General features: G+C 45.2%; 2 protein-coding genes across 2 annotated transcripts; one reads left to right on the top strand and one right to left on the bottom strand.

The window, feature by feature from the left end:
* Positions 1 to 1,851: 1,851 nt before the first annotated feature.
* LOC126519635 (2-aminoethanethiol dioxygenase) lies at positions 1,852 to 4,020 on the bottom strand. Its single transcript, XM_050169000.3, has one exon. It carries the CDS (start codon positions 3,423 to 3,425, stop codon positions 2,748 to 2,750), a length of 678 nt encoding a protein of 225 aa, XP_050024957.1. The 5' UTR covers positions 3,426 to 4,020; the 3' UTR covers positions 1,852 to 2,747.
* A 2,602-nt stretch (positions 4,021 to 6,622) lies between these two features.
* Positions 6,623 to 23,211, top strand: Dbp80 (putative ATP-dependent RNA helicase Dbp80). Its single transcript, XM_050168993.3, has 7 exons — positions 6,623 to 6,777; positions 6,830 to 6,938; positions 7,010 to 7,459; positions 15,918 to 16,095; positions 17,704 to 18,104; positions 19,116 to 19,307; positions 22,236 to 23,211. The coding sequence occupies exons 1-7, from the start codon at positions 6,715 to 6,717 to the stop codon at positions 22,295 to 22,297; spliced, it is 1,455 nt and encodes a 484-aa protein (XP_050024950.1). The 5' UTR covers positions 6,623 to 6,714; the 3' UTR covers positions 22,298 to 23,211.
* The last annotated feature ends 695 nt before the right edge of the window (positions 23,212 to 23,906 follow it).

Raw genomic sequence — 23,906 nt, forward strand, 5'->3', positions numbered from 1 at the left:
GTAGAAACAAATATTACAGTAAATTATTTATGGGGCTCTAATGCTTGCCAGTATTTTTTTAATAAGATCTGGACCTTCATATAGCACAAAAAATGTCATGTCAGTGCTGTTAGGAGCAAGGAAGCTGAGGCAACAAAGTTCTTGAGACTGCTAAAGTTAGTAGTGTACATATTAAAGGAAATATGTGCCACTAGGAAAAGTATTTCATTAGAACAGCAGAGTGTCTGAGAACACAATCTGGTAACATTGATACCTTCAGGTAGCATGCGTGGGTTTATTGACCGGTTGCCTTCACCCATAGAGATCACATTCTTGTGACACCTGTGGCAGAAAGGATGTTCTACATCCACCGCCAAGGTCTACGAGTGGTGGCGCTGGCTAACACTCCCAGGGTTCTACTAGGAAACATAAATACCCAAGAAAGTGGATGGGGAAACGGCGCCGCGGTAGCTGAATTGGTAGAACATAGTACGCGAAATGCGAAGGTTGTGGGATCGTTCCCCACCTACAGCAAGTTGTTTTTTCATCCACTTTCATTTCCATTAATATATTGTTTCTTTACTTCATTTATTACACACAAGTAATTTCCCCTATGTTGTCCTTGGTGTCAGTGTTTGTTGGCTTCTTATGATATTATTGCATCAAAGTAATACATATGCAAATTGGGCGAGACTACACAATCCTCACTTCTGTCCTTTTTATCCTTTAATGTCAAGGTCAAGAAAAATGGGCCAACTGAAATTATAAATAAGCCTACTGTGCAATATTACTATTTATGTGAAACATTTGATACCAGCAGTGCTAATGTAATATGAATTTGTAATAGGGCAAGACAGGGTGTCAGAGGGAAAATGTGCCAGCAAATCTTCCAATAGATTGTTTGCACACATTTTTATGGCTGCCTTATTAGAGGGACAGTAAACAGTTCTGTTGGCACAAACTATGCCTGTGATTTCATCTGCAAATCATCTAATTTGGAAAAAGTGTAGGTGTGCATGATGTCGCTGCACAGAAACAAGGCAAATCCTGTATTCACAAACACCCTTCTACAAGAAGTTCCCAGCTCCAGCGAGTAGGAAACAGCACCACCCTTTGACCTAAACAGTTCTGACAGTTCCTATGATTACACGTTTGTGAAATGTCCTGCTCTATAGTGCCTTTGAGTAGACACTGAAGACACTTTATCCCGAAATTACAGTTGCACAAATTTCCAAAGCATTCACTACTTTAAATCGCACAATGTTTCCCTTCAAAGGATCCTGGAGAAGAGGAAAAGATTCCAGTTGAGGCACATTTGTGGACACATGAGAAACCCACTTGCATACTTCAGTCCTGATGCTGACTTTTTACCAATGATTCGTTTGTAAGTCAAAATCATGCATTTGTGCTATGTTTAAGTTCAACAAAGGTTTACCTTAATCAGTGTGCTTGTGCTGTGTGTAGTGCCCTTTTCTATTTCTAGAATGACTTGCAGTGTTCACTAGAATCATTACGCACAACTGATCAACAATGTTCAAACAAGGGATGTCTCGGGCCAATGTTTTGACAAGCAGACTTATCTTTGTCAAGGCCCCAATGAAGACAAGTCATCCCTTGTTTGATTACTATCAGTCATCTACTAGTCTCCAATTTCGTGCGAACAACTGTGTTGGCTTCATTAAGCACAACATAAATCATACATAGTTGGATGAGTCGGTGCAACTGCATCTAGCTTTACTGTGAAAGTGAATGAATGTGCCACACAAGCATACAGCAGTACCTGTATGGTGTGGCCTCTCCTCGATGTGCCACCTTTCATGGTCGCACTAACTGTCCAGCCATGTAGCTGGCCTTGTGCTACAATTGCAACCCTCAGTTTTCACACTGTTTTATTAAATCAAGGCAACGGTTGTCAAGTGGCTCACTAGCCGTCGTGCCAGACAAAAAAGAAAAGAAAAATGCAAATGAAGCTTCATGTTTTTACCTGAGCATGGAATGAAAGTACTGGAGGCACCTCTTCTTTACCTAGCCTCTTCCACAACCAAGAAAAACTAACGACTTTTGCTTTCTAAACGTAGCAAGAAAAATCGGAAATCAAAAGAAGTTTGCCTGTTGGATCTGACCTTAATGGCGCCAAGTTGGCAATGAACGAGTGGTTAAGTTCTCGACCGTACAAATTAAAGTGATCAGAGCTAACTTACAGTTAAATACTGGTAACCTAACTGAATATACAATGAGGTTTGAAACACTAACAGATCACAGAACACTTTCGCCAAACAGAGCTAGGGACCTACCGAAAATGGTTCCCCATGGCGAAAGAAGGTCAAAGCAACCTGTAAAACTATACGATTATTTTACAACTGAAATGCTACTAGCTATAAAGGTCTGCACCGCGGTAGCGCATAGCGCACAGATGCTGCGGCGACATAATTCATATGAAAGAAAGCCCGTGCAGTGCAATGACCGCTAAATAAAAGGAGCTAAAAAAGTTCGTGTGCAATGTTCCGTAAAGGAGGCAATGTCTGTACTAGATGCGAGCACAGGGCGAAGGACTCAGTGAATAAGGAGGGGCGGGCGTTGCTGCGGCATGCCGAAAGGTACTCGCTTCGATTCCACCACCACTGCTCACACAGAGAGTCGAGGCGTGCACGTCCATGTGAGCAACGCCGCAACCGACAGACACGGCATCTCGCACCAAAACGATGCGCGGTCTATTCCACTCGTGAGGAGGCGCAGCCCGACACTCAAGTCCCTATTTACTGCGCAGCTTATAGTTGGGGGCCGATGGGAGGTCCACGATAGGGCGCCGAGTTGCACCAAAAATCGCGCGGCGGCGGCACCCGACGCAGGCGCACGGCAGAAGTTGTCTCATCTGCAGGCGGCAGAGCCACGCTGTAGTAGTGGCAGTCACGCTCGACGCCGTCGTACGGCGGTGCGAGAATGTCGAGGAAAGCGAGCGGCCCGTCCAGGGCCCGGATCTCGTGCAAATTGCGTTCGCTCGGCGTCAAGCAGCAGGGCGCACTGTCCGGGGCCACGGTCAGATCCGGGTGGCGCTGCGCTTCGAGCACTGCTTCGTCACCGCTGTGCGGCCTCTGTGCGCTGTAACTGCATATAGTTCCGGACCCGTGTAGCACTTTGAGAACACCAAACATCCCGGGGTGATCGTGCAGCGGTATACGCTCCCCGCGCCGTATGATAAAGATACTCATGCTAAATGCCCGGCTCTCGTAGAGGGAGATATACGTAACAGGTGCTGCGCTGCCGCCGTTGGTAGCCTTCGACAGTGCATGCAGAAGCTTTTCGTCCAAATTAACGTCCTTGCACGTGACATGACCGATTGTCCTCTGCAGTCGACCAAGGCAATCGCGGAATGCTTCGTCAGCAAGGTAGCTACGGGCAAAAGTTAACTGAGCTTGGCGAGCAACTACCTGGATGAGCGCAGCCATGTTGACGCCGCCGGTCGCGCCATCCTGCTGCTCACGACACGGCCACTACGGCCACCGTGATTCACAATAAATAAGTAGCACTCAAATAATGGCAAATATCTTAAAATAATAAAATAATTTTGTTAGGTGTGATTTTACAATTTTGTGGCTTTTTACATATAAGATTTATGTGGAAAAGTGGATAGATAATATGGATATTTTTTTACCTGCACTACGATACCTACACCACTACACTGACTACACGAGTGTAGCTATTATAGTGCGGAAAGTCGCCATTCTTTTGTTTTTTTTTTGCTTGGTGTAGAAAAGAGTAGCTACGCTTACCTACACGAAGCTATATTTTTTAGCTGTAGTGTAGCATAAAACCTACACTTTCTATACACGGTGGCTTCAATGAGCGCACGCAGCAGACGACAAAAAAGCAGGCTGGTTAGCTGGCGTTGCAAACGCGCAGCGCCATTTTGTCTGCGACTGTCGGTGCTGATATGGCAACGATACGATAGTGACTATTCGCTGCAAGGACGGTAGCGAAGTGCTGGCACGACCATGTGCCACAGAAGAAGGTGAGCTAATCTTCCAAGAAGATAAAATTATCTTACTCATGGATGGTGCGGGCGGTTTCAGACTCCGCGCTGTATTATACGAATTGAAAAGTTGTCTTTGTGCACTGCGCGTTCGCGATGTATTTCGCTGTAATTTGTCTAGATTGCTTGATGAAAGGAAACTCGTGCACTGGCGTTTAGTTTCAGGCAAGGGCATGTACGCAGCCAGTAAGTGCGAAGTCAGACGAAGTGCGGAGTCAGGCGCTTTTCGTTTGCTGATGCAGAAGCATTGGCGGAAGACAACGCGCTGTCTGCTCTGATTGGTTACAGCCAGAGTCCTCCCATTTGCTACAGCCCAGCGAGCCAAGTGCACCGCACGACGTCATAACCTCTGCCCGGCACCACTCGACCCATCACGAAGTGTAGGTTAAAAAAAAAGCATTAATAATAAAAATTTTCTAGATAGAGCAATGATTAATCATGTCATGTCAAGCTCGTTCGTTCTTCGTTGTGTTCGTCGTGCGCTCCTGCCTCCCACGCTAGGCAGTTCTCATTGGGTACTAAGAGCCATTGAGAGACGACTGATAATATTCTAGCCATATCTAGATCATTGCAGTGAATGCTGCAGAAACCGTTCACAGGTGATCCCCGCGATTTCGGAGCACGGTCGTGTTCGGAAATATCGGAAGACATAGCCCACACGATCCGCTCTATTCATAACGTGCTCATAACAGAAGATATCAGAAAATGGGATGCGATCGAGGCACTTTGAAGGGGTATTTCTGCTCCCGCGGGTCGGGCCATTTCACTATCTTCGGGATCGGCCCACGTATGAGGAGTGCTTAACGCCTGCTTCACCTCCGCCGCGGGTCGGCCCGTCATTGCACTATCTTCGGGAACGGCCCACGTGGTGGGAGTGCTTAACGCCTGCTTCACGTTCGTCGCGGGACGGGTCGGTATTGCACTATCTTCAGGATCGGCCCACTTATGAGGAATGCTTAAGAGGAAGCTTTAGCTCGGGCCTAACTCCGACGCGGCCTATTCAAATACATGTAAAAACGCAAAAACGTTTTTCTGAGATAACCCCTGGACCGATTTTAATGAAATTTGTTGCATTTGAGAGAGAAAGTTAAATTCTAGTGACTGTTGGAAGCGGAATATTGATTTAGGGCTTGAAATTTGTTAAAAGGATTTTCAAAAATTCAGACGTTTGAAAAAAATAGAAGCACGAAGTTTACAAGCTAATAGCTCTGCACCAAGAACAGATATCGCGATTCTGTAAACGGCATCCATTAGACCATTCAAAGCGGACAAATTTGATATGTCAGTTTACATCTTACGTGAATTTGATACGTTGTTTACAAAGGTTCTGCAAAAGTTGTAATTACACATTACTCCATTTTTCGAGGTTCATGTGTAACATATCAATTTTGTCCGCTTTAGATGTGCTATCAGGTACAATTCACAGAATTGCGATATCATTTTTTCTTGCTGAGTTGCGGAGTTGTAAACTTGATAGTGTCGTTTTTTGAAAATTTGCGATTTTTGCCAAATTTTTATAAAAATTTGACGACCTAAATCGAAAATTCAAAACCAACAGTCACTAGATTTTAAGCTTTTCTTTTAAATGCAGCAAACCCCGTCAAATTTAGTGCAATGGTTGCCGAGAAAAACGAATTCTCCTTTTACATGTATTTATAGATAGGAGCACCCGAGCTAAAGCTTCCTCTTAACGCCTGCTTCACCTCCGCCGCGGGTCGGGCCGGCATTGCACTATATTCGGGATCGGCCCACGTATGAGGAATGTTTAACGCCTGCTTCACCTCCGCCACGGGTCGGGCCGGCATTGCACTCGCTTCGGGATAGGTCCACGTATGGGGAGTGCTTAACGCCTGCTTAACGTTCGCCGCGGGACGGGTCGGTATTGCACTATCTTCGGGATAGGTCCCCTATGGAGATTTTCTTGCTTACGACACGAAAATTTCCTTGGAGGGTAAGGCTTCTGCAGACACGAACGTACCCTAACCCGGTCATAATTATTAAATTAATCCGGACTGCGGGGTTTCAGTCTATTGTAGTAAGTGTGGGGTTTTGCTCGATTTAAAATACATGCTTTGGCGCTGCTTGGCGTTGGCCGGTGATGGTTATCGAGGTGAACAGTGGTGGCAGCGCATGCTGCACAGTGAAGTGCTGGCGGACCAACCCAGGGCTGTCCGGAGGGCCCGTGTGAGGCATGGGGGCTCGGCCTCTCTTTCCCGACGTGAGAGCGGCCCGCATCAGTCCCAGAGTGATGCCTCAGGACCTAAATAAAGTTCTTCATACCATATAGAGGTATACAGCATCGCTGCAATAAAATGATGGTGACATTTGTGGACGACCATTGTTAGTAGAAAATACTCACAGTGCACAACGGGAACTTAAAAAAAAAAAGCGTTTAGAAAGCCCGCGCTCAACATGAAGTCAAGAAACAAACTATATTTTAAGAATGCGTATGAGCAACGTTATGCTTTCTCTTAAGTTGATTATGATGTTATCTATTATAAAGCTTATTAGCATTCTCTGTCATCTAGTTTATAGTTGTTGCTGAACAAAAGGCGTTTCGCGTCAAAATTGCCGGAAAGCGAATAGTAAAGCAGGTGGCGCTGACGCGAATACATTATCACTATCATTCCGACGCGGTGTTAGCTGTGTTTTGTTGCGGTATTTCACTCCGTGTTCGAAGAATTGTGTTCGCCTGACTTAACAAAATGTCAAGTTGGGCTCAGGACGCAGACGAGCAAGAGAAACTAGTCTCAAGTCTCACTGACAAGGTAAAAACAACGTTGTGAGAAACGGCAATGTTCGCTGACAGTTGTTTTGCAGGTGTCAGGAGTTAGCATCGATGGGTCCGGAGACGCTGGTCCGAGCGACAACGATGAAAAGTCCAGTGACGCTGATAGCAAACCAGCGGCTACAGAGGGAGATGAGCCCGGTAAGTATTGCAATGCGTGTTTTACGTGAGCGAGACGACCACGTGGTTACACTACGCGCTCCTCGTTTCAGTGGTCACCCCGGCGGAAGCGTCATTGATGCAGAAAATAATCCGGTCGCGTCTTGTGCGCTCGACACACGACGTGGAGGTCCAGCGCAAAGACCCTAAGTCGCCACTGTACTCAATCAAGACGTTTGAAGAGCTGAAGCTTCGCCCAGAACTTCTGAAAGGCGTGTACGCGAGTGGCTTTGACCTGCCGTCCAAGATCCAGGAGACTGCATTACCCACGTTGTTGGCTGACCCTCCGCAGAACATGATTGCTCAGTCACAGAGCGGCACGGGAAAGACTGCCGCCTTTATTCTGGCCAGCTTAAGTCGAGTGGAGGAGGAGCAGCGGTACCCGCAGGTGCTGATCCTGTCACCCACGTACGAGTTGGCCATACAGACTGGCGAGGTGGCTAAGAGGATGGCACAGTTCTGCACCCGCATCACCTTCTGCTATGCCGTGCGCGGAGTCACCTGTGAGGTTCTTTCTAATTTTTTCCGTCTATTTATGCTTGCCTTGTCGGCCGCGCTATGTTGCATGATGCCTGCTGCATTGCAAGCTTTAGCAGCCCCCCTATATGGGCTTTGGGGTGATTTTGTTCAATCGTTGATCATTCCGTATTAAAGCACCATACACAGCTAAAAAACATTCTGTCGAGCTTTAAACTGAATGTGGCTTATCTTTGTGTGTAGCTATCTGAAGTCCTTGCCATCTTTCAGGTCACACGCCAAAGTGAATTAACTGAAAACAGACATTGGCAGCCCCTCTGGAAACGTCAGACAATGACAGCCTGAGGCAGAGGAGTAGAAATAGCAAATCACTGAAGGGCAATGTTATTAAGAAATGACAGCCAGCAAAGTGCCCCGCAAAAGAAGTGGTTCAAATGTGTACGAAGTGGTGAACCATGTGACAGCTTAAAAGAATGTGTTGCTGGGCAGACTGTTATTGACATTAATGAGATTTGCAGCTTTCAGCACTCAAGCAATTCTGTAAAGAGGGGATGAGCCTTAAGTACAGAGTAATATAAAATAAGTAGAAAATTGTCCGTGTGAGGAGGGCGGGAGGGAGGACATCTATAAGAGCATCATTTGTAAAGGAACAAGTTAAAGCTATGTGTAGGCAAGCCAGTCAAAACTATGTTGTCTGCCATATTTGCTACACTTAGCTTGCATGTGATGTATTTGTGCAGTGTTTTAGTACTGTTCACAACCTTTGCAGCACAGGCACAAATAAGCTTGGAGATAAATGTATTTCAACAAGTACAGCATACTAATGTGCCAGCAGTGTTCTAATAAGGCAGCTGTCACGACATTGTTGCAAGCTCTCAGTACTGTGCTGCATGTCAGGCTTTCTGGTTGACCAAACAGTGCTTTCTTTCATCCTTCAGCAACTGTGCATTATTAAAAGCAGTTTCAGAGTAAAGCTCCTATAATTTGCAAGCATTTGCTCAGATACTTGGTACACAGCTAAGGCTAAATGTAATTTTATTACCTTTAAGTGAAGATGGTAGGAATTAATGACTTCTGAAGTCCTGCACTTAGTAACAAGAGCAGCGCTGACATTAATTTCTATCATTGCAGTGTCCCACAAAGTATTTATGCTGCTTTTGGTATGGTCTGCAAAAAATTGTGAAGGGACAGCATATTTATCTACATGTTTTAATGGGCTTGCCAAGGTTTAGGACTGGGCGTGTTGGTATAGCATATTAGAGGCTCGATTGCGCAACATTTGGACGACACACACGGAAGAGAAACACACACCACAGACCGCTTCATAGTGTGTACTTGGGCTGTATTCCGGATCAATCTCTTTTGGGATATAACTTCACTGATTTTCTGAGCCAGCGAATAGAACAGCCAACATTCTAGTGATTCATTGTTCTGGTTGCCATGTTAGACAGAAGTGAATCCTCGAAATTGATCTTTTGGAAATTTCATGGGTGATGCACAGGTGAACGTAGCTACAAGGTTTACTGCATGTGAGTGGTGAAGTAGTTTTGCTCTAACATAAAAACATGAGCAGGAAGAGGCATGCTTATGTTGGTTTCAGTTCAAGGCATATTACTTCTGACCTTCCAATCTAATGGCAGATCTTTAGAAAAACATTGCTAATTGCATGCATTAGTTTGTGTAAGTATCACTCTGTACCATTCGCAATGGAATGTTGCCATTGAGGATATAATTTAGGGCTAGAAAGCTGCTAGCACTGCATTGCTGTATGTGATATGCATATAAATGTTTTACCGACATTCCTAATACATAAAGTTAAACAGTTAAGGGCCAGTTGATGTATACAGGCTAGCTGTGCTGAGAAATATAAGAATGCAGACACAAAGATTCCCTAGCCCGCATTTTTTTGCTTGACCACATAGCGGTCTGCCCACGGATGGATGGATGGATGGCGGCTATACCCTTTGTAACGGGCGGCAGCTGGCGCCACCTAGCCTTTTGCTCCCCCTCCTATTTTATTATTATTCTTTTTTTTCCTTTCTTTATATCCTCTTTTCCTTAACCTAGTTTTCACTCCCCTCCTCCCCCCAATATAGCTATCTAAAACAGTAGCTTGGTAGCCGTGGTAGCTTGGTGGCTATGGTGCTGGGCTGCTAAGCATGTGGCTGTGGGATTGAACCCCGGGCATCACGTTCTTGTGTGCAATGAACAGACTGGACAGCTGGGTTGCCAAGAAGCAAAATCACCCACGCCTTTATTCTGCATCGTTATTTATAGTCGAAGGTGGAAAGGGTTAGTAACAGTGAGGGGCGGGTATATGCACGTGGCAATCGTGCATGTAGATAGCACATGCGCTTTCATCAGATATGATACATCCTCTTTCCAAACAGTAATTACATGACGAAGTTAATACCGCTGGCTTGTCTGCTGGAACTGCTGGTCATAACCCAGATGCTCTGGCTACCGCGTCTGTCGTTGGCTGCGTCACAATGGTTGAGGCGACGGCTGTTGAGCTACCACGGGCGAGGCTGCAGTAGTAGTTGACGCCACACCTTGAAATGGGGTCTGGTTGTCGGTCATATCTTCGTCGTCTGATGAGCCAACCTCATATGATTCCTTCGTCGGCAGAAGATGCCGACGGTTGCGTCTCTGCACTTTATTGTTCTCTGTGCGCACATAGAAGGATCGTGGGCCGGCCGATCCGACCACCTTGGCTTTCCTGGCCCATGATGTTCCATTCAAGCGTACCCCGTCATTGTTGCTGAGGCCTGGTAAGGTGCGCCTATGACGACTTCTCAGCCGGTGTTTCTTGACGAGAGTCGCCGACATTGGATTGAAGTTCGGCAATGGTGTGCGTAGCTGCCTTCCTTGCTGCAGTTGCCCAGGAGACCGGCCATCTTCAACAGGACTCGCCCTGTAATTTCAAGCCCAGCCAAAAACACTCTCCTGCAGCTTTTATTTTCTTTAGAATACGTTTCACCACCTGTACACCCTTCTCTGCGAGCCCGTTTGATTGAGGATACTGCGGGCTTGATGTCACATGTTTGAAGTCGTAACGCTTTGCAAAAATAATAAACTCTTGGCTGCTAAACTGTGGGCCATTGTCTGTACAAACCTCGACTGGGATGCCGTACCTTGAAAATATTGTTACGTGAAGCTGAAGCCGAATACTATTTACAATTTATTTACAGGGAAGCTCACGGAAGCCAAAATGGCGATGCTATATCAAGCCGGCACACACGTCGGCTTTGTCCTCCTCAGTGCAGCCACACTGTGGCGGCTGTTGTGTAGCAATATTTCACTCAGCCTATCGATAACAGCACTGGCTGTTGTCTCGGGCAGTAGCGTTACCTCAGGGAAATTGGAGATAGAGTCGTATGCACACAAATAATCCCTTTCAGAGTACTGAAAAAGATTGACGCCGATACGGTACCATGGCTGTGTAGGCGTAGGTTGCATGATTGAAGGCTCCAATGGCTGCTTATAAGCAAATGTCTTGCAGGTTGGACATCTTTCAATCAAGGACTGAATGTCTGAGTTTGTTTGGCCAATAGACCATTTGCCTTGCTCTAGGTTTGCACTTTACCTCGCCCAGATGGCCTGCGTGGATCCGCTTCAATATGTCGCCGCGCATGCTTGTCGGTATGACTACTTTCGTCCCTTTCAATAATATGCCGTTTACTACGGACAGCTCTGCGGCCACTGGTTTCAGGGGGCCGCCAACAGGTTCTCCCTTCGCAAGCTTTCTTAACACAGTGCCAAGATGTGGATCGAGAGCCGTTTCCTGTGCAAGTTTTCTAGCTGTCGTTTCACTTACGAGTGCTGATACGACCGTGACGGCATGGATCTCAATGTCACTCGTGTCTGAAGCTGCATTGAGTCCTGCAACAGGTGATCGGGACAGCATATCAGCAAGGGCCATTTGTTTGCCAGGAATAAATGTTAGCGTGTAGTCATATTTCGTCAATCTCAAGAAAAATCGTTGCACTTGGTGGCATATCACTTATGCCTTTCTTTGATATGTTTATCAGTGGACTGTGGTCACTCTCGAGGATGAGGGGGCGGCCATAAACAAAATGGTTGAACTTTTCGCAACCGAAAGCTAAAGCCAACGCCTCTTTTTCAATCTGCGAATATCTTTGCTCCGATTCTGTCAAAGCTCCTGGCGCGTAGGCGACCATCTGCCAGCAGTCTCCATGACGTTGCAGGAGCGCCGCACCAACACCTCTCTGAGAGGCATCTGCAGTTACTTTTGTCTCCAGACTCGGTTCAAATATGGCAAGCAATGGTGCATTACTTAAACCCTGACATATAGCCTGCCATTCCTTTTCGTGGGTTGGTGCCCAATCAAAGATGACACCTTGACGAGGGATCGTAAAGTAGACGTACGCTGCGAGAGTGACGGTAGGTACTTGCTGAAGTAATTAACAACTCCCAGCAGTCTTTGTACCGCCAATTTGTCCAGAGGTTCTGGCATTTTTAAAAGACCATCAACGAGATCTGGATTTGGCCTAATGCCCTTGTCGCTAATGATGTCACCCAGGAAGAGTACTTCTTGCAGGCCAAAGCGACACTTGGATGCATTGAAGGTAAGGCCTGCTTTTTCAGCTGCTTCTAATGCTCTGCGCAGCCTCTCATCGTGTTCGGCCCTGGTCCCTCCCCAGATTAGCACATCGTCTACGTACACGCGTACACCTGGCAGGCCATCAAAAACCTCGTTAAGGGCTTTTTGAAACACTTCGCTAGCCGAAGCTATACCGAACGGTAGTCGAAGAAAGCGATAGCGGCCGAAGGGCGTCGCGAATGTGCATATCTTCGATGAGTGTTCGTCTAATGCGATTTGATGAAATCCCGCGTTTGTATCGAGACGCGAAAAAAACTTCACGCCTGCTAAGTCTGCCTCAATATCCTCTCTGCGCGGCATTTGGTAGTGCTCCCTCTTGATGTTTTCGTTGATGCGTCTTGGGTCCATGCAGACTCGCAATTTGCCGTCTTTCTTTAGTACAATGACAAGGGGGCTTACCCAATCTGTGGGGCTGCTGACCTTCTGGATAATGCCTTCCTTTTCCATTCTGCCTAGTTCAGTACGGAGAAGCTCTCGCAGGGACATGGGCACTCTTCTAGCTGGCTGGACGACTGGCACGGCATCCTTGTGCAGTGCAATCTTGTATTCAAGCGGGCTGCGCCCTGTTCCATGGAAAAGACGTGGGAACTCCTTCACAATTGCTTCGGTGTTGCTCGTCGTCACGCAGTCAACAGCGCGCTGTACAATTCCTAGCTTCTCGCTGGTTTCTAAGCGTAAGATAGCGCTGTGGTCCTTCTTTACCGCAAAAAAACTTGCACACGCCTCGCGGGCACCAATCTTGACTGGCGCTGAAAACTTCCCAACATGCTTGATCATGTTGCCCCCATAGGATCTCGGAACGGCGCAACTGGGCATCAGACTGGTCACCTTGAACTTGCGAAATATAGAAAGTAGCAACACGTTTGCCTGCGATCCTGTGTCCACCTTAAAGGTGACGTACTTGCCGTCAATGCATGCATTCACATGCCAGTCTCGTTCTCTGCTTGCGCTGCTGCTGGTGACATTCAGTACTTCGAAGTCGTTGTTCTGATGCTGCACTTCGTATACGTGCTCTTTCTCGCTGCAACAACATGCGAAGTGATTTCGCCCATTACACAAGTAACAGACTTTGCCATAAGCTGGGCAGCGTCTCACGGCATGCCTTCGGTTGCAGCGGTTGCATTTTAGATCCTGCCTGGACCCTCTAGGAGTGCTCTTGCTGGCTGTGACAGCGTTCATATCGAGTTCTTCCTTTGTTTTCTGCCAGAATTCGTTTTGGCGTGTTGATGTTTCGGCCGCCTTGCATAGGATGACAACCTTTTCCAAGGTCAGGTTTTTGTCCCTGAGCATCTTTTCTCGAAGCCTTGGCGAGTTTGTTCCAAAGACAATTTGGTCTCGTACCCTATCGTCTGCCATGGTCCCAAAGTTGCAGTGCTGCGCTTGTTTTTTCAACTCGCGTAGAAACTGCTCAAAAGGCTCCGCCTCACCTTGACTACGAGAACGGAAAACGTATGGCTCGTGGATTTCATTCTGCTGCTCCGCGCAGTATTCTTCGAACTTGGCAATCACAGTATTGTAGTCTTCCTTGTTCTCTTCTCCGCTGAACACAAAATTGTTGAAAACGTCAAAGGCTTCCTCCCCCGCCTTGTCTTCGCCGCTTCCGACCTTGAATTGGCTTTGCATACCGTCGCTTGCAGAAAAAATTCGAACTGCTCACGAAACTGCTTCCAGTTCCTTCTGCCATCCATTGTCAGGCGTAGCGGTTCAGGTTGCCTCAGGTGCTCCATGTCGTTGCTTCTCACGTTCACCTATCCCAGGTACCATTCGCTTAAGCTGGTAGCCTTGCATCTGACTTCTGACACCATGTTTCGTTCTCGTGTGCAACGAACAGACTGGACAGCTGGGTTGTCAAGAAGCAAAATCACCCACACCTTTATTCTGCATCGTTATTTATAGTCGAAGGTGGAAAGGGTTAGTAACAGTGAGGGGCGAGTATATGCACGTGGCAATCGTGCATGTAGATAGCACATGCGCTTTCATCAGATATGATACAGCAGCCACATTTCGATGGGGGTGAAATGCGAAAACACCTGTGTACTTTGATTTAGGTGACCATTAAAGAACCCCAGGTGGTCCAAATTATTCCAGAGCCCCCACTACAGCGTGCCCTGTAATCATCTCTTGGTTTTGACACATAAAACCCCATAATTTTTTTACATAGCTGTCAATCCCATAATTACGGTATCGTGCCACTATTCCTTAAAAGCACAAAAAAATCATGACCTATACCCCCCTTTAAGCTTTAAGGTAACTGTTTCAATATGCATACCAAATAGAGCACTACTTCTTTACCTAGGGCTTGTTTACATGTTCTCTATTAATGTCATGAAAATTGGAGGTAGTGGTCACAAATCGCTGATGCATGCCAGTCAGCCTGGTCCAGTGATTGCAAGCTGCACAGTGACCATGTCTTACTGAAAGCTGAACACACACTGCATAAACAATTATTTTCTCTTTAACTTTGCACTTTTCCAAATTCTACGCTAAAAGAATACATGACGTTATACAATCTGGGGTTAGACTTCTTTGTAAGACATATTGGTAATGCATTAAGTTATACAATTGGGGCTATTCTTCTTGCAAGACACAACGAGCCACAATGGGAAATGCACCTGTGGCTCTAAGGCTACCTCCTCACCAAGGCGCAGCAGCACGCGCTTCTTCCGCAGTGGTGTACTTGCGTGGCTATCCTCACAAGCTGCAAGAGCGTGTGCACTCCTCCATCGCTCCGACTTTGACATCAGTGCGCAAAGTGCATGCGCCCGCTTTTCTGCGCAACACCCGGTGCAGCGGCAATTACTAAACTTAAAATTCGGCACACACTTATGACTGCTTACATGTAGGAATGTGAAAGCATTATACCATTTGGAGACCTTGGAACATCAGCAATGCGCTCATTTTATACGCTCGTGATGTGGCGCCACTTCCTTTGCACCATCATGTGTGCTGCCCACTAACGCACGCACTAGTCAGAGAGATGGCTGTGACGTGATGTGTACATTCAGGCATGCAGTAGGCAAACCTTTAGTAAGCTAGAACCATGGAGCAGCCGTGGCTTCAGGAAAGCATGCTCGTCTCACATCCCAAAGGCCTGGGTTCGATTCCTACCCAGACCGAAATGTACCAAATTTTTTTTTTCAAAGCCATTAATTTACTTTGTTTACAGGAACCTCCCTGAGAAATGTGACAGTAATACAAGATTTTTTTTACGTGTTTTTACTCTCTGTGGTGTTGGCCACTTTTCATCATGGCACAGTTTCGCCAAGGTCACCGCCAACATAGACACCTAAGGTTTTCACCTTAATAATAAGTTTTGTTCCCTGGTGTTATCATTGCTGTTTTTCTCTAAAGTCATGGCTCATACCTACTATGGAAGATTGGTTGTGCTTTCTGTTGAAATGTACAATGCCCTTTGTACCTTTCACCTTCTCTCCCCTATTACATCTTCTAAAGCTTTTGACAAGACGATCACAATGTGGCTTCGACTGTTGCATTGACCCATGCATCAGTGACACCACGTGACCCCTCACCCGTCCAATTTTCACGATGTATGCAGATGACTTGTAAACAAACGTGACACCAAAGAATATGGCGCACGTTTTGAATTTGTCACATTAAAAGACCTCACAATTAGTGATTTTTTTGCATGTTTGACATATTGATCCATCGTACCGTAATTACGGAGTTGGCGGCTACTAACAAAGCAACGAAAGGCGAGAACAATTTTGCGTCAGTTCCACTTTAATGTTGGAAAATGAGGTGAAACTGATTGTACTGAGACATTGGTGCATTCTATCAAAGACAGTGTACTAGCTGCCATCATTCACAATTTATGAAAGTGATGTTTCTGTGCTTTTCAGTCTCGCAAGGAGAAAAGATCGAAGACCAAGTAATCCTGGGCACACCAGGAAAGATCATTGACTGGGCCTTTAAGTTCAAGTTCTTTGACCTGTCACGCATCAAAGTCTTTGTGCTGGATGAGGCAGACATCATGATTGCCCAGCAGGGACATCATGACCAGTCCATACGCATCCACAAGTGAGTGCCCTCAATGTTTATATTGTTCTGCACTGGTTCATAATGGCTGTGCAGCATTTGCTTAGCGGTGTTTGTGTGTTGTGTTTTCAGAAGGCAGGCTACAGCTTAGCCGACATGTCCTGCTGTGTATAATTACAGCGCTGTGCAATACTAAAGCAGTAATCCTTTGTTGAACTGCTATTGGATAAGCTATGATTTCATGTGTCGTACTACTATATAGAAGGATGTATGTATATGGCCAATATTTGATTGCATAACTAAAATGGTAGAGTTGTTTTTGATGACTCAAGAACAAAATAAGCAAAAGCAGTGCCTGTTTAGGTTTATAGATGCCTCTGTTTTGTTTACCTTTTACTTTTGTTTTTGTTATGTTCTATGTGTTCATCACCAGAATGCTTATTTGTTACACTGGTGCATTTGTCATATGTTTGCAAGATTATTTAATATTAATAAACACATCTGGCATGTCTGTATGTTTTCACCCTTCCCATTTTCTAGGTGTGCTGATCTTTAACAACTCCACCACAAAGTGTCACAGTTGCTAGCTGTCCTAATGTGAAGAATAAATTATTGTTTAAAGCGCCCTGCACTAGGTCTGGCCATTTTGAGCTGACAAGTGCAGTGCATACAATGCATGCTAACGATCATGTCTGCCAAGTGTTACATTGCTACGTGCCACGGAAACAGCTGAAGTTTCAAACTGAGTGCCATTTGCCCTTCTCCTCGTAGGCGCCGTGCTCCAAGCTGGAGGGTTGACGTATGTGTGCACGTACACCTATGTGTTTGTGTTCGCGCTGTGATGTTGCTCATAGGGACACATCTCTTTGAGAATCATTCAAGGCAACATCTGTTATTTGTGTAATCTGTTGCATCACTAGACAAATTAAGTTTAGAGAAATTATAAAATGCACAAAAACAGAATGTCTGCATGTTTTTGTTTTACTTTGCACTGCAGCAAGAGATGTACTTTCGTTTCGTCTGCTTGTTCCCACGTAGTGCAGTTGCGTGTGCTGACAACGAAACTATGTGACTTTCTACTGTGTTCCAGTGCGCGATCATGCTCTGTGATCCGCTTGCATCTGCCTCAGTGTTCATGCAGCACTGGTTCATACTGCTAGTTGGGGGTGTCCTAGTGCACAGCGCACAAAATTGTGCGCTGCACGAAACAAGACAAACGTAACAGCTCGTGTTTGAGGCCATCATTGTTAGCTCGTCGCACAGCAAAAGAAGCGAGAAAAAAAAAAAAAAAGAGGCAGGGCTCGTGACGTATGCATCACGCAATTCTCCGGCTCCGGCATGGGCGAACACAGGGAAGGAACTTTGTTTGCGGAGGCTAGACGGGACAAGTGGGGAGTGTCTCTCTTGGCAGTGGTGTTCGTCTTTTGAGATCGAGGGTTTTCGACTCTGAAATATTTATATCTTGGCTATTAATGAACCAATTTGAAAAATTCTTGCGGTAGAACACTCCTTAGAGGGCACGTAACAACATCCAGCGTATATCCGAAATTTGCTCTGTGGCCTGGTGAGGGGCCCTTGCATCTTTTTTGTTAAGTAGTGTCAGTTTGGTATTTCAGCAGTCGCATGGCAATGTGACATGTGTCTTTGCAGGCGGCTTTCTCCAAACTGCCAGATGATGCTGTTCTCAGCCACCTACGACAAGGATGTGATGGAGTTTGCAGAGATGATCATCTCCAACCCCGTGGTGATCCGCTTGCGCAAGGAGGAGGAAACCCTGGAGAACATCAAGCAGTACTATGTGGTGTGTGCTAGTAAGGAAGAAAAGTTCTCGGCTATTTCCAACATCTACGGTGTGCTGGCTATTGGGCAGACAATTATCTTTTGCCACACACGTCAGGCAGCTGTCTGGCTGGCCGGACAAATGACCAAGGAGGGTCATGCTGTGGCCCTGCTCTCCGGCGAGCTCACCATTGAACAGCGTATTGCTGTACTACAACGATTCCGCAAGGGTCTCGACCGTGTCCTCATCACCACCAATGTCTGTGCCAGGGGTAAGTCTCAAGTTTATGGCTTCTTCCGTCCTGCCATCGCCATTGTCTGCTCCGGGCTCGCTATTTCCACTGCCTTTATCAACAGCAAAAAAAGGGTACTGTTTCCAGATTCACCACAAGCCTATTATCAGTCTCATACATGGCCTTATCCCCAACAAGCATAATTGCTACTACGTAATTGCAGTGATTCAGCCTGTCGAGGTGGCCACATTCAAAGGTGCTAGCTTGCCTGTGAGAAATTTATTAGGGTGTTCTGTGCCACTTATCGATGCATGTGTCTGTGGCGGAATGGTTTCAATGTCTGGCTTCTATGCTAGAGGTCTAGTGTTTTGATCCTGCCATCAATTTTAATAATGATTATTTAATTATTTATAGCCGTACTTTGTTGAAAATGATGAGTTTAGAAAGTTACAAAGCCGTTTGAAGCCAGGAGGACAAAGTTTAGGCAAATCCAAGGTCTCTACTAACCATCATTCCTATGCTGGTTGAAGCACCTCGCTTGCAGCTCCTGTAGACACTAGTTCCATAGTTCCCTCTAGTAAATATTATATGAAACTCTATGGTGGGGGTTTATGAACAGCAGTAAACGCAATGATAAAGTCTGTGAAGGCACTAATAAGAAAAGTCTGTGAAGGCACAAATAAGAATGAAGTGTTCTGGCGTTACCTGTCCTCGTATGATTTCTGCTGATGGCTATGGCGATGTGGACTGTGCCGTTTCGTTTACATTGCAGTATGGTGTTTCGATATATTGCTTCAATGCTAATTGCAGTAAGGTTGACATTCATTGTGAGATGGGTTTTTCCAGATGTATTATTTAAGGCTTGGTTCAATTTTTGTAAAACAGCAAGCATTAGTGGTACACCAGTTACATTGTCATTATTCTTTTACTGGATCTCTTTCTTTCTTTTTTTTGTGTTGAGAGTTGTCTGGTCTGGTTCTGCTTTGTCCAGTTTCAGTTTCCAAATGTATGGTTTTGAATCTGCTTGCATGTTTGTTTGCTTACTTGCAGGCATTGATGTGGAGCAGGTCACTGTGGTCGTAAACTTTGACCTTCCTGTTGACATGAAGGGCCGGGCCGATTGCGAAACATACCTGCATCGCATTGGGCGCACGGGCCGGTTTGGCAAGTCGGGCATTGCTGTCAATATGGTGGAAGGCAACCGAAGCTTAGCGGTCCTCAAGCAGATTGAGGAGCACTTTGGTAAGTTTAATGTGTCATTGTGTGCCATTCCAGCTTTGCTCGGTGGGCGCTGCCACAATGAAAGCACTCTATGGGCTCTTGATAACATTTTTTTATTAGCACTATATTGCAAATTTTGGCATAATACTAGCATATCAATACAGTGGCAATGACTTCTGTTCATCTGTTAGCCTAACTGACATTACATTGGCTGACCATTGCTTCTATATTGGTTGGGCATGTGAGCGTCGCATTATTTATGTTCTTGAAAAACGAATAAATGGTAGGTAACCCTAATCATTGACTTAGGTGTCTCTTAGTGGCGATCCCACCTCGGCGTTGGTGTTCTTTAGGTTAACTTTAGGCGAACACAACGCACGAACTGAACTCGGAGGCAACTGTTTTTGATTAATTAGCTGGTTAAATATGCCACCTCCTTGTGTATGATGTCATTAGTGACGTCATTACTTCCACTTTCTACTTGCGGGATCCCAGGAATTTCGCCTAAGTCTTGCTCATGTGGCAGGTCTCCAAGTCTACGATTCTCTGCTTTGGTGTGCGGTAATCAGTGATTTCTAATTCTTATTATTCTGTACACTTTAGTAACTCAACTTGTAACTAAACTTATGCTCTGATATCATATCTATAATGAAACCTATGAATTTTGTACTGTACTATTTTTTATATTTTTTATATGATTTATATTGAATTTCGTCCCTAGTCGTCTCAGGGATTTTTAATTCTATTTATTCCAGACACTTCATTAACTCAATTTGTAACTAAACTTATGCTCTGATAACATATTTATAATAAAACCCATGAATTTTATACAGTACTATATTTTTCTGATTTATTTTGAATTTACTCCTCAGTCGTCTCGGGAGGTTAATTGGAAGTTCTGTGCAAGAAACAAGAGTGTCACGCAATGCTCGTGCCCTTAAAAAAGCAAATGTAGCGTGATTGTTGTAAGCTTGAAAGCATGGCATGCATCTGTGCTTGGCATAACAGCTTGGAGTATTTCGTTTTCTGTGGCTGCAATCAAGAATTGAGAAACATGTCTGCAAGGTAACATAGTTAGGCTTGGGCAAATAATCAATATATTCGAGTAGTATTATGCTATTTGGTATTTGCTTTAGATCGAATTTCAGTATTCAAAATTTTTTAATTATTCAGAATGAACGAATGTAAGTTTCAAAACATGTACAATCAACAGTTTCGGTTTCTGTGAGAAAGTCACATTGCCATTGACACGGTCCATAGTTAAGACAAGTTGAAGATGAAGCCGCCATGCCACTGACTGTTTTTTTTTATTATTGAAGTTTCAGATATCGTACATTGTGTTGCTTGATTTTTTTGGATGTCATTCGCAGGCATGACATTGAAAATTAGTGCCATTTAGGATGTCTCCCGCACACACTGCATTTTTGCTTTCTTTGGTGATGTAGTAGTTTCTTGGTGAACAAGACCAAATCACAAGTTTGGTCACTAGCACCTGATGAAGCAGTGCTGATTATGCCTAACAGCCAAGGCAGTGTCGCCATGACGAAAATTCGCTCCTCAGCTGCTTGATGTCAATTCTGGAGCTGTAGCTCACACCTCACCCATCTCCCATCCCACTGTTGAGCAATTGTAAATGGATGTTTAGTCATAGTCAGACCAGGCATAGCTGAGTTTCTACTGCCATGTGAATGTCACGCAGAGAAGTAGAGCTTGTCTTTTCTTGCAAACTGTAACCTGGTAAATGTACACTAAATTCATGATCCAGTCAAAACCCATGATAACGAAATCCCACTACTACAAAATTCTTGTGACAACGAAATATTTTCGTATCCCCGACGAACGTCTATAGGATTCAGTGCATTTTGTACCACTTGACAACGAAATGTAGCTGTACTACAATCCCGCATCGACGAAATTTGCCGGAACGTAATCCCGCATATTACCTACTCACTCAAGGCTAACAGGCTTCGAAGTGTGCTCAAATGCGATTGCTTTGCACTAAAATTGCGTAATATACCAGCACATTACACTTGCGTGGGCACCACCAATTTTGTTTACAAAAACAACCAAGTGCCGGAAGTGTTCGCGCTCGAAACAGGTTATGGCTGCTAGTATCTTGTTTGTTGATCGCCCGTTTGAAGCGGCAGCATGTTGCTACCGGCATGTGACGTTTTTTGCACACCTAGTGCAGTGCGTAATGTGCGTCTCGGCAAGGAAAATGTAGCAGGAACAAGGAAAGCTCCGTCCCACCGATGTGGAATTGTTTATGGCGCTTGAGATGGTGTCTGCAGCATGGAGGGTTACGCATCGGGCTGTGATTGAGCGATTGTCCGGGAATACGCATTCCTCGCTTCAAGAACGCTGGTTTTGGTGCCACCCGACAGGCATCGTGTGCAGACTTGGCACTGGAGATAGATTTGCACGAAGAAGCTGTGATCTTGATCGACAGCCTTCGTGTATACGAAATAAGATCACTTGCGCGCTCGTCACTGGACGCACTGGCGCCTACGGGTGACAGCGTGAACAGGAGAAATGCAGCTCCATGCGTGGAGTGCTGTTGCTCTGCGTCCGATGCCGGGTTGTGCAATATTTCGCAAAAGTGATCGTATCTCTGAAAGCGGTTGACCGAAAATACTGCTCCACGGCAGGGCTGCCACTGCTGATCAACACATGTAGCGCACTTTGTATGTTCGGCAATGCAGTTTTATATCCTCGAGCAAGCTTGCCAAAGTAGGTTAACGAAATTTTGATAGTAAAGTTTCATTGTGTGACACATTACCTATCTGCGCTGTCTCGTTTTGCAACAATGAAATTCTCGCGAAAGTGAATTTTTCGTGTTCCCTGCTGATTTCGTTATTGCGAGGTTCAACTGTACTACGGAATTTGTGAAAGGAGGCTTGTGTGACAGCCGGTTATAGTATAAGACTCTTACCTTGTTCTTCTTCGCAGCGCGTCCCATTCAGAAATTGGATGCAGAAGACATGGAACAGATAGAGAAGATTCAGAAGTGAGCAAGCAAGCCCACAAATTTCTCCAGGAGGATCTTCATTACGGCAATGCTATGAGCTTCTTCATCAATTCAACATTCATTTACACCTTGGCCACTTGTGACACTGTGGACTTGCTGCAAAGACTGTGGAAGCCAATTTTTCATAGGACTGCTCTCCGACCAATGTGTGCACAGAGGACAGTAAAAATGCTTTTTAGTCATTGATATAAACGTTTCCAAGGTGTTTAATGCGGTCACTAAGTTGTCAATGTGCTCTGCGAACATTGCTTCACATCAGCCTTGTGTGTGTTGTGATGAATGCCGGTGGTGCTGTGTAAGAAGGGACCATAGCCCACCTTTTGGAAGCCATGCAGAGAGTTGGTTGTGGAATGCGATTTCTGGCTGTGAGATTACAAATAGTTTGGATTATAGCTTGACTCTTTGGATGCTGCTAATATAGGAGCAGAAGTTAGTGCAGCGGTTGTTATTGAATGCAGTGTTGCATCAGAAAGCAGTTAATGTTTTATTTGCTAAATTTTTTTTCCTTATGCAGATAAGCTGAAATACATTGAATTCATAAATGCAGTTCAATTTTTTTAGTACCAGCTACTTAATCACTTAAGAAGAGCAGAGTTTTGTTCATTTTGTTGTCTGAATTTGTTTTAAGTTATTCATCATGTTAGTGCAGTGATTTTTATGGTGACCTTATTTGTGTGCCACAAGTAAAAATAATGACAGCCTGGGCATACGACTGGTCAGCTCAGATTCGCTGGTGAGCCTAAGAAAAGTTGCCTCAACCTCCACCAAATTGGTGCAGTGATGGTTAGACCAGATGTATAAACACTTGTTTTGCCCACAGCTACCACAGGGCATGATATACTGTTGAAAAGGATGTGCCAAAGGAACCGGGAATAAAAACTGCAAAGGGTAAACGTACACTGAGTGTTACAAATAATTGCACTGACTTTGCCTGTGTGATGACATTTCCTTTTTTTCCCTTTTAATATGTATCATGAACTGTTCCTGTAGTAGTGATTAGTGGCTGTAGGATTCGAATGTGTATATATTGGGAGCGTGTATGCAGCCAAGGTGTTGCTTGGTGTGCAGGTCGGCACTTGAGAGAGTGGTGTCTTGAAATGCTAGTCTGGTTGCATTCGTGGTGTGTTGCTTCAGATGCAGAGCCACAGATAAAACTGCTTACAACCAACACTAACACACAAGTTCTGATGCAAGTTCCAGCTTCCCTATTCACATATCGTATATTCCAATATAAGGCTATTTTCCCAGAATCCTTAGCCTCAAAGTCACCCTCCGCCACATATGCGAGGCTGGTAGATTTTGTTACTGTTTCAATATAGCAGCCACAGCGTGATATTTTGGGCGATCCAGATTTTAGATGACAGTGAAAATTGTTGCAACTGATAGATAGACTGGCAGGTGAGACAGTACCGCATTTTTACGCATATATCTCACACCGATAGTATAACCGCACTGAATTTTGACAGTAAATGCAGGGTGCGGATTACATGCGAATTTTACCTTGCGGTGTGACTTCACGGCAGTGCTAATTTCGCCTTATGGTACAGCTCGCTCCCACACTGAACATGAAAATCTTACGTTGCTGAGGGCGT

The sequence above is a fragment of the Dermacentor andersoni genome, chromosome 3, assembly GCF_023375885.2.
Source record: "Dermacentor andersoni chromosome 3, qqDerAnde1_hic_scaffold, whole genome shotgun sequence".
NCBI classification, from domain to species: domain Eukaryota; kingdom Metazoa; phylum Arthropoda; class Arachnida; order Ixodida; family Ixodidae; genus Dermacentor; species Dermacentor andersoni.